Source organism: Semicossyphus pulcher, unplaced genomic scaffold (genome assembly GCF_022749685.1).
Source record: "Semicossyphus pulcher isolate SPU_LCO1_2020_fin unplaced genomic scaffold, fSemPul1.0.p SCAF_17, whole genome shotgun sequence".
NCBI classification, from domain to species: domain Eukaryota; kingdom Metazoa; phylum Chordata; class Actinopteri; order Labriformes; family Labridae; genus Semicossyphus; species Semicossyphus pulcher.
In genome coordinates this window covers 25,191,831-25,202,166 of record NW_027211681.1, presented here as the reverse complement: position 1 = coordinate 25,202,166, position 10,336 = coordinate 25,191,831, and the positions used below count along the sequence as shown (strand labels likewise).

Sequence of the window (10,336 nt, the reverse complement as noted above, 5' to 3'; positions counted from 1 at the left end):
TTGTTTAATAAAATTACTCGGATCTTACTTTGGATTTTGTTTTATGGAGCAACACACGTCACAGTTACAGCCCACTTCAAGAGGGTATCATCTTAGTCACCACAGTGTTACTTATCAGTGGAAACTATAGTCGAGATAACCCCTGGAACCCCCTCAAGAGTAATTACATGTGATCTGTTATTTACACAAGAAACATTTATTCAAGGTTTTGTACAAAAATACATGTTTTTCACTCATACAAAGACTAAAATAAGATCCACTTGCAGATTGTGAACATTTGTTACCAAAATTCACTTTTAAACTGTATTACATTTGTCAGCTGGTAAGTTCGGCATTTGCTTTCCTCTCTACAAAGCTAAATCTTTGCACAGCTTACAGCCATAAAGACCTGAATGACTGCTGTGTGTCCATGTAGCTCACTCCTAACCACAGGAAAACTTTCTCCCTCATGGCATTTAGAAGTTAAACAGACTCCAGTTGGGATGGTATTTACGTTGAGCTTCCCACATGAGCCTTTTACACTCTGCGATTCTGTTTCATGTTTAGTTGCCGAGTTTAGAAACTGCATGTTTTTGGATTAACAGAAAAATTAGTCCTGTGTAGCTTTTGACTAGTTTCAACATCTCTAAGAGGCCATCGCGTCCTCCTCCGTCTCTTCTGGCTCCGCCCCCCAAACCTGGACACGCCCCTCCATGGCTGTGAGGAGGCAGGTTTCTGTGGGGTGGAAGGACAGCGACTGCACGACAGCCTTCCCCACCGGCAGTTTCAAGGACAGAGATCCCTGCAGGTCAGAAGAACAACAAATGAAAGTTATTATTCTACACTTAATTGACTTTAAAACATTTATCCAGCATTCATGTGCTGGTCGGAGGAAACCCAGAGGTCTCAGGCTGCTGCCTAGCATGACCATGGTTTTGTTTTCCTGAGTCACTGCTGCTCTCTCTCTGCATAAAAGAGCCGGGGAAGGTTTGCCAAATGTATACGTTTGTGCTGAAAAAACTAAATCCAATTAATTCTGTCTTTAAAAGCACTAAGACCACAAATGTAACACGTACTTCGACCAGGTCCCAGCAGTAGACGTGTCCGTCTTCTGAGCAGCTCAGGACGTGGGTGTCCTTACTGGACAAGCAGCAGTCCAGCTTATAGCCCTTCATCTTGTGTCCTGTATACCTGAAACAAAACACAACATCACTACAGACGTCTTTAAAAGTATGAGTCTTAATTTATATGTAATACTTTGTCAATAAACATACGTGTTTCACATTGCATCGATTTTAACCCAATCAATCTTGCACTTGGATTTTCCATCTCACGTTACACTTTCACCTTCATGTAATCTTATTATTTTTATTTTCATCACATGGTTTTTACCCTCCATCATTCTTGTATGAAATGTGCCACACTAGTAGGTTTATTATCATTACTAACAGCACACAGTGAATCTGACCAGCACTCACTCTCCCAGCATTTCCCCCGTGCTCTTGTCCAGCAGTCTGACTGTTGAATCCAGGCTGGAGCTCAGAGTGCACTGACCGTCCTGACTGAAGCACACACATGTGATGGGACCTGGAGCACAGAAACATGTACACAAGTTAGAGGGTTCCTTCCAGCTGTAATTTAACTGTAACAGTCTTAATGAGTACTGAAAAGATATTATAAAAGAATAGAGCTTACTGCTGATGAAGTCGACATGTAGCTGCCCCATTCTCAGGTCGTAGCGCCTCACTCTGCCATCCACCGACCTGCACACGAAGAGAATTAATCAAATAAGTGCCACATTGAAATATCTTAAATTAGATATTTGTTAAACAGCGAGAAAGGTGAGAAAGGAGGAGGTAAAGGGATGAAAGAAACGAGAGAGACATGGCCTCCTTCTTTGCTTTAACTTTCAATCCAACCTTCTTCAGTCTCAATGAGCAGGAGATTTATGTGATGTATTTGTGATCCGAACAATTAAGATAAATTCCAACATGCAAGTGATTTATATAGACTTTCATGTTATATAATGAATGATCGACTGTGCTGACCCTGTTAGCAGCTCGTGTTGTGCCACCTTTATGCTGCTGACGCCATCCTGAGCCTCGTCTAAAACCTGAATGGGCTCAAATCTTTTGGACCTGGTGTCCCAGCACCGAACTGTCCCATCTATGGACCCTGAAGAAGACAAAACACACACACACACAAATAAATGAATATACACATTAACAAACAGTATAAGTTATGTCGTAGTTAGAATTTGACATAAACTCAGTGTTCAAATGGCAAGATATTTCAGATCATACACACCACACTATCCAAGGAAATATACACAGTATATAGTGATTCATGTACTGTGCATTGTAGGCATTTTAAATGAGCAGAGACTCACCAGACAATATGACAGTTGCCTCCTCATTGAACTGGACACAGTTAACTTTCTGTGAGCAGAAAATTTGAGTGACATATTGAACACTGAAATACTAAAGACATAAAAAAAAAAAAAAACACATCAAAGCAAACTTAAACTGTGAATCTGATTTGTAAACAGCAGAACTGACCCCAGCGTGCCCTCTGAGTTTGCGTGTGACCTGGCCTGTGGCAACGTCCCACAGGATCACTGTCTTATCAGAGCTGCAGGAGCAAATCGTGCTGTTGTCATAAGAACTGTTGAAACAACCAAAGAGACACAGACTTCTTGTTACTTTTTGCAGGCACCACAGATGTCTTAAGAAAACTTTTCAATACTATTTCTCCTTCCTGACAATTCTCTCACCCATCAGCATCTAACACCTCGTATCCGTGGCCGCTGTACGTCTTCAATTGGGTCCCACGGCTCACACTCCACAGCTTTAGAGACTTGTCACTGCCGCAGGACAGCAGGTAGTTCCCATCAGCTGATCAATCAGGGAAGACGAGAGGCAGAGGCAGGTGTAAGCTAATGACATTTCATAAATAATTCATGGCTATGGCCTGACCGATATCGGACTTTTGAGAGCAATACTGCATAATGAGAGGAAAATAATTAAATACAGATATGGCAGCCAGAATAGTAATTTTTTGAGCTGAAATGAAAATAGCTTGCTTGACAAACTATGTAATTACACCACTTTGAAATCACACAAAGTATAATTTTCTGCATTATATACTATATAAAATAAGTTTACACTTACGGCAATATATATATAATGCCGGTACATTTGTATTTGTTATATATAGGCCCATATAGTCAGGTCACTATATCTGTCGGGCACAATGAGAGTTCATGCTCAAAGTGTTGTTGTTTACTTACCTTACCTTACAATATTTTTGACTGCAGATATCTCGGCAGTCTCAAATCAGGATGATGAATATTTTGGCCTTTTCTTACCATTGAAGCGAACAGCCCTGACAGCGCCTTGCTGACAGTCTATGGTCCGGAGCAGATGTTGAGGAAGCTGAGGAGCCTGAGGTCTGGGCTGGGGAAACGCCATAACAAAAACTGTGTGGGAAAACATACGAGAAACATGTGAGCAACATTAACAACTTTCCCTTCCTTAATTACGCTTAATTGTAGCGTATTTGTGAACTCATTTAATAAATGTAGGATATAGCTGCACAAACTACAAGGTATGTTAGTATTATTTACTTGGTTTTTGAGCTACATGTCTAATTTGTGAATTTAAATGGTGGGTAATTTAGACAAAACTAACAATAAATATAGTGGTTATAGCTAACATTTCCTATTAACAGCAGCTGCTTACCTAATTATATTTACTTACTTGAACCGGTTTATCAGTGCTTACTTTCAGGTGAGATATATGTTCATATTCCAGCTGCAACTCATTTTAACAAGAAGTTTTTAACCATCAAGAGCTTCTTCCATTCATCGTACCCACCATGTTTGTTAACACGCGCAATGCACACTGGGATCAAACACTCCTGCCAAAATAAAAGTTTAAGAGCCCTCATTCCGGTTTAATAACAGGCTGCGGGTTACTCTACGCTTTTATTTTGAAATCCACAGGATATAACTACCCCTTCTCCTGTACTCCATTCATGACGAGGCCGATCAGCTGTCTGTCTGTCATCGGAGTTTAAATTTCTTTAAATTAAGCACAACCGGAGCTTTTTGTGTTAAAATATGTCTTCTAACAACATGGCAGACCCGAGGAGACAAAATAAGATTTTAAGGTGAGTGTTTCATTTGGAAGAATTTACGTTTTCTTCATGGAGTTGGCTAACCGTATTAGCATGGTGAACGGCAGCTAACTAGCTAACCTTTAACACAAATCATGGGGATGGCTTAGAGGGATTAGCGATTAGTTTATGTATCCTGGCTGAGCGTTTTACATACTCAAGAACTTTAAACAAATTATTGTCATTTCTTAATATTAAGTCAGCTGTCAGTGATTTCATAAACGGTAACAATTCATAATTTAGGAATCTACGTTTCATGGCTGTTTGCCCTCGTCCCAACATTAGTGCTTTGTGTTTGAATGGGACCAAATCCATTCAGCTAAAAACCTAATTCTGGTGCCATTCGACTAAGGTGTAGGCTGTTATAGCAGGGGACTAGGTTCCTTTGTATTGAAATGAGATGCTATTTAACAGCCACATTAGTATTGTAAAAGTAACACAAGACCAGTGTGTGCTTTAATTCAAACAAATGTTAAGGAGATTTTAACCAGTTATGAAGCTGCCTCAATTTAAAACAGAAGCCTCTATATGATCTAATAATGCAAAAAAGAGCATTAACTGAAGGTTCACTATTTATAGGTATTCTTAATGTCAGTCACAACTGTTATGGGTTGGATTTTGACACAGTGATCTTCAATATTAGGGCCCAAAGAGCCTTTGTTTACACTTTTACCGACAGAGTTTTACAGTGAGTGGTACATTCGACGGTGGTAGGTTCAACAAAAGGTGGCAGGTTCATATTATTCTGAGAGAATAGGCCTACTGAACACATGTAGAGGACAGGATCAGCAAAGAGATAAGACATACCACTTCATGCACAGGAGCCACCAAATCGACACAAAATAAAAGTTCCTCAAAGCTGCTCTGTTTTAATTTAATCTGTGTGCAATTGTTTATTTGGGCTAGCCTAATATTTTTGTAATGTTGCAGGTACAAGCCCCCTAGCACAGACACCAACCCTACACTGGAGGACCCCACGCCTGATTATATGAACCTGCTCGGCATGATCTTCAGCATGTGTGGATTGATGCTCAAGGTGACCTACACACACACACACACACACACACACACACACACACACACACACACACACACACACTCACACTAAACCTCCAAACCTCTCCCCTGCCCTCTGCCTCTGTGTAGTTTAATATGTAAGTGTGTGTTTGTGTGTCCACAATAAAAGGGTGAATGTTAGACCTTGGTCCAGCCCAGTCGTTCCATTTAGAAGATTAAAGGTAAACTCACCTTTTGTATGAAAGGATGAAGGGCAGCTTTTAACTGTCAGCCCCGGGAACACAATAAAGAAAACAAAGAGGGTGAGCATTTGCGTATGTAGCCTCCCTGTCCATTATAAGGTCATTGGCTAATTTAACTAAAAAAAGACTCTGATGACTGTGATTATTATGGGTAATCTGTCAGGAAACGCTCATTAAGATTGCACTGAAAGAAGTGGCTGCATGCCAGAGTGTGTATAAAGTAACGGCAACACCTAACTTACACCTGTATTAATACCTAGAAAGGGCTGTGTGGATGCATTATGTTACACATTTTTGTTTACCGGCCAGGATGCTGGCAGTTTTGGCACTAAATTGAAGCTAATTTATTTATTGATTCAGTTCTATATATCACTCTGCTGAGTTACCAAACTATCTCCTTAGTGGTCATCTGTCTCCAAAGTAAACTTGAACTCCTCATCCTTGTTCATCTTCATTAACACTGTCCCTCTGTCTCCAAACAAATGTCGGATGCCACGCAGAACATCTAATGTTCCATTTTATAGATATCACTTTTGGTATTTGTAATCCTCCACAGCTAACACACCTAACATTTTAACCTCTGCTTGTGTTTCAGCTCAAGTGGTGTGCCTGGATTGCAGTCTACTGCTCCTTCATCAGCTTTGCAAACTCCAGGAGCTCAGAGGACACCAAACAGATGATGAGCAGCTTCATGTGAGTATACAGCACCATGCACGGCTTGTACACAAACATCCTCTAAATCGAGGGGAAACTCAGCCATGTTTAAGCCCTATTTTTACATATTCCAGGATCTTAAAGACTAATGGGTACAAAAAGTTTTGGAATTGCTCCAGCAGATCACTTAAGACCTGCTGCAGTTGCTACAACATAATGTGTCAGGTCTAATGCGCCTGCCTGCTAACAGTGCTTATTTTTGCCGTTGAGAGGCTCACATTGTTATTAAAAATGTCACACAACATGAGACAAAAGATGACCTTTTAGTTACAGTGAGATCCTATTTTAACCAGAAACATCTCCCACATGTCTCTCTTTCAAAGCCACCAGACTCCATTGACAAAAACATTCATTTATCCTTCAGAATACGATTAACACTATTTGTCCATTTGACCCTGAAATATGTAAATATAGGGCCCAGGTTTAAAAATACCCAAATTCCCCTTCAAATAATATCACATACCCTCACTGCCCTGCCCATCACAGTATGATGCTATTGACCAGAAGTGCCGCTCTGTGAGGGTTATTCCAAAGGGACTAGAGGACACGATCTGTAATGAGTGCAGGCTGACTGCTGCCGAGGAGACAGTTTGAATGTTTATTTCAGTTTTGTCAAACCTAAAGGCTGGAGATAATTCAATATTACTGTTAACTGACCTTCATTGGAGACTATTAAGGCTCCCTCTGCTTTCAGCAGAGAAGTGTGGCCTCTATAAAACCTTAATTTAGGGATTTGAGATCTTAATTGACTGTTATAACAGAAGTAGCTCTGTTCCCTTGTGACTCTCCAAAGGGCCAGTAAAGGTACCACGTGTTTATGTTGAAGTCTTAAATTATGCAGAATTAAAACTGTAGGTTACACCCACGTCTGTCTGCCACTGGGGCTCGAGATGAGCCAGCTCTAATGTCCAAAAGCTTTTAACTGTCTGACCTCTAAAGGTGGGACATTTCCATTTGCTTATAAAAGACTACTACAGCAGGGCAGCCGTCCAGGCTTCGCAGACAGATTCGCAATAAGGAGAAACCTTCTGGTCCATCGTCTAGATGAGGTTGTATTAAAGACAAGCTTGATGCACTCATAGTTGGGTAACGCAGAATGTTTGGCTCAGCACATAATATCAGATGATGAACTTAATGCACCGGCCTGGTTTGTATGGAAGCTGCTTCAAGGCCAGTTTCAGGACATTTGGCAGTAGCTGCTATATGATGTACGTATCCCTGTGCTATTAAACAGAGGTGAGTGCCTGATAGGGTGGAGGAGCTGTGAAGGGCAGGTGTGTCATCATACATGTTTGGATGAATTGAGCCTCACTTGGAATCTACACCGACACTGTAGCGTCAGACAAACACGCGCGACATGTAAGCGCCACGGCAGCATCTCTTTTGCAATCGACACCGGCAGCGACTACAGCAAAGATGAGTCTCAGAGTGAGCCAATGGTAGTTGCGATTCCCAGCCATAAATAGGGGTGGCAGTGACACCAAGAAGTATGCACTCTACAAGAAACGGTAGAAGAAGACAACTTTGCAACCGACTTGTAGACTTATTTCTTAATTGTGCATAAAGTCTGTATTTATGTAGGATGTAGAATCAAATGAGAATGAATGAATAGGATTGGTTTACCCAGATGTTGATTCACTGCTCTTTCAAATTATTCTTGCCTGCTCATTTAGCCGATCAATAACTTCAACAGGAAACTGAAATTAAAAAAAAAAAAAAAAATGAAGAGATCACATCATTTAACATGGATTCCTTGGTTGTGGGCATGTATGTACTGAGCAGTGCATGTCTTTCTATGCTTCACTGACGCGCAGCAGCGAGGGGAAATAGACTCGACGCGTCAAACAAACAGAGCAGCAGAAAATGACTCGTGCATTACGCCCGCCTCCCGCGCAGCTGGTGGAGATTGCAGCATTGAATAACATTGGAGCGGTTCTGTCCCGTCACACGCATGTTAAAAATGCCCTTCATGTTGCCTGTGTAGATTCCCAGTCACAGTGGATCACAAGGCTCGGGGATAAATTCTTTATACCAGCATCTCTATTAACCAGACCTGTGCTGAACTGTGTCCTCTCTTAATGTGTTTACTTGTCAGCAAAATGTTTCGTTGATTAATTAAAAGGCAGCTGGAGTGTGTTATTTTGCTTTATGGGCAATGAGTAAAAAGTAATTTGAAAAAGTCACACAAACAAAGGTGCCCAAGGACCGCAACGGATGCACATGAGACAAAATTCCACGGTAGCAAAATTGTTTGTCTGCAACTGAGCAAAGGTCTAGTGTCAACCTGATTTTATTTTTATTTTCCAGATTCTGCTTGTTTGGGAATCCTGCCTCTGAAAAGAATCCAGATATTCTTTACTCTTTCAAATGTTATTTAAACCGCAAAAAAAAATCCATTAAATTAAAAACACACTCTTCATAAATGTTTACTCCGCTTCTCTGCAGGCTCTCCATCTCAGCCGTTGTGATGTCCTACCTTCAGAACCCACAGCCAATGTCGCCGCCATGGTAACCAAGGGCCAATCACAGAAGAGCACGGAAGAAAATTGCGGATGTTGAAGTTGAAGACAAAACAGCAGTCAGGCCCCCTCTGGCCATCGTGGAGGAAAAACAGAGACAGAGAAGAAGAAGATACGATAGGAAGAGAGGAAGAGAGGAAGAGAGAGAAAACAGCCGGAGAGGAAGGAGGACGCTACGTCAGGACGAAGAGATCAAGTGTTCTTTGACTGCACTCGTGTTTTTCTCTTTTTTAACCTTTTTTACATTGTTGATGAAAACGTTTTGCTGTCTGTTCTGCTGATCGGTTTCAGGAGGTCGTAAATAAAGTTGTACGGTTTTAACAGAAAAAAGTGCCTTCTTTTGTTTTTGCCTTGTTATGCTGATCACATTTTTTATTAGTCTATAACTTGCTAATATTTTGTGTGTCAACATCCAGCTGTCATTGTCTCAAAGCTACAATCCAGTGCTGAGGAACAGGAAGAGTATTTAAAGCAAACACTGATGGCTTTCTTTAATTAGAGCGGCCTGTTCCATTTTATTCAATTAACTTTTATACATAATTTATTACGTTTCAGTATTACTGTCCTACGGAACATTAAGGAAAGAGAAAAACACAAAGCAGACGGCCTATTTATTAAGAATTCTGAGTAACTTTCCCAATTTAATGCCACTTTTTTAAACCTACACTATAAACTGTGATGTCCCATTTAGAAGATGTCTCGATGCAGCATGTTAAAATCACAAGTCTCCACCCCACCAGCATCACCACACCTGTCCCAGCCACTGCCCCTACATTATAAAAGGCTGCCCTCAGACCCATCACTCTCTTCTTTCCCTCCAAACCAAGAAGATCAAAGAAACCACCATATTCCTTTTGTGTTTACCTTCTTTATTGGATAGAAAAGTACCAAAAGTGGATGCGTTAGTGCTATAAAATCATCCACAGCCATGTCAACAACTTACCTTCCACCTGTAAAATTATTTGAACAGCACCGGATCCTGTGTTTCAATGTGCCAAACGGCATGAGACAACATCAAAGCAATATCAGCACAGCATGTTGAACATTACACTGGATTAAAGAATATCTAGAGAGACAACAGCAACAATAATGACTTCTAGATAACATCTCATTTATATGGAAAAAGGTTAGGGCTACACGTGAAAATGATATGAGTTATAATTCATGTCATTTTCTTTTTCGTAACTCTTTGACGTAACTCATCCCAATGAATTTGCAGGAACAAGACTAGTTCAAAACCTCGTATGTGGCTGACTGACCGGCTCCAGCCCCACTAACGCCCGAAGCCGGAGCTTTCGGAGCCGAGACAATGCAAGGGCAAGAGAGAATGGGCGCAGTCACTGAGTGGTAACGTAACGTTAGCTAATGTTAGCCGAAAGTTTGAATAAGGTATAAAGCTGTGTAATTAATTGCAAGCAAAAATAGTGTAAACTCTAGTGAATGATGTGTCTCGATCAGGATTTGAAAATGAGCGCGGTTTCACAGACTCCCTCTCAAAGACGACCTCTCAAAGACGTTAACATTGTTTTCTTTAAAATACATTTCATGATGTAATTAACTGTCGTCTCTACGTCACCAAGGTCCAGGGCTGATTTCAAAGATGGCGTGTTTGAGCCGTGAAATGGCGAGTTTTATAAATTTGGTAAGAACTGTCAATATTAACACCAACATGTTGCAGCGTGCAGTTAC

General features: G+C 40.8%; 2 protein-coding genes across 3 annotated transcripts; one reads left to right on the top strand and one right to left on the bottom strand.

The window, feature by feature from the left end:
* Positions 1-236: 236 nt before the first annotated feature.
* Positions 237-3,840, bottom strand: wdr83 (WD repeat domain containing 83). Of its 2 annotated transcripts, none has more exons than XM_069666484.1 (10): positions 3,738-3,840; positions 3,347-3,457; positions 2,753-2,873; positions 2,538-2,643; positions 2,369-2,417; positions 2,028-2,154; positions 1,675-1,742; positions 1,458-1,566; positions 1,056-1,170; positions 237-781 (listed from the first exon to the last, which is right to left on the bottom strand). In XM_069666484.1, exons 2-10 carry the CDS (start codon positions 3,447-3,449, stop codon positions 626-628), a joined length of 954 nt encoding a protein of 317 aa, XP_069522585.1. In that variant the 5' UTR covers positions 3,450-3,457; positions 3,738-3,840; the 3' UTR covers positions 237-625. The 2 variants fall into 2 exon arrangements, with proteins under 2 accessions (XP_069522585.1, XP_069522586.1); XM_069666485.1 differs by having other exon boundaries at positions 3,762-3,792.
* Positions 3,841-4,006: 166 nt separating this feature from the next.
* Positions 4,007-8,781, top strand: wdr83os (WD repeat domain 83 opposite strand). Its single transcript, XM_069666401.1, has 4 exons — positions 4,007-4,149; positions 5,086-5,191; positions 6,010-6,107; positions 8,574-8,781. The coding sequence occupies exons 1-4, from the start codon at positions 4,100-4,102 to the stop codon at positions 8,638-8,640; spliced, it is 321 nt and encodes a 106-aa protein (XP_069522502.1). The 5' UTR covers positions 4,007-4,099; the 3' UTR covers positions 8,641-8,781.
* Positions 8,782-10,336: the final 1,555 nt, after the last annotated feature.

Coding starts and splice junctions, on each gene's coding strand:
- wdr83os (XM_069666401.1), top strand. CDS start 4,100: ATGTCTTCTAACAACATGGCAGACCCGAGGAGACAAAATAAGATTTTA. Junction 4,150..5,085: donor AGACAAAATAAGATTTTAAG/GTGAGTGTTTCA, acceptor GTAATGTTGCAG/GTACAAGCCCCCTAGCACAG. Junction 5,192..6,009: donor TGTGTGGATTGATGCTCAAG/GTGACCTACACA, acceptor CTTGTGTTTCAG/CTCAAGTGGTGTGCCTGGAT.
- wdr83 (XM_069666484.1), bottom strand. CDS start 3,449: ATGGCGTTTCCCCAGCCCAGACCTCAGGCTCCTCAGCTTCCTCAACAT. Junction 2,644..2,752: donor GAGGTGTTAGATGCTGATGG/GTGAGAGAATTG, acceptor TTGTTTCAACAG/TTCTTATGACAACAGCACGA. Junction 1,171..1,457: donor ACGGGGGAAATGCTGGGAGA/GTGAGTGCTGGT, acceptor GTTTTGTTTCAG/GTATACAGGACACAAGATGA.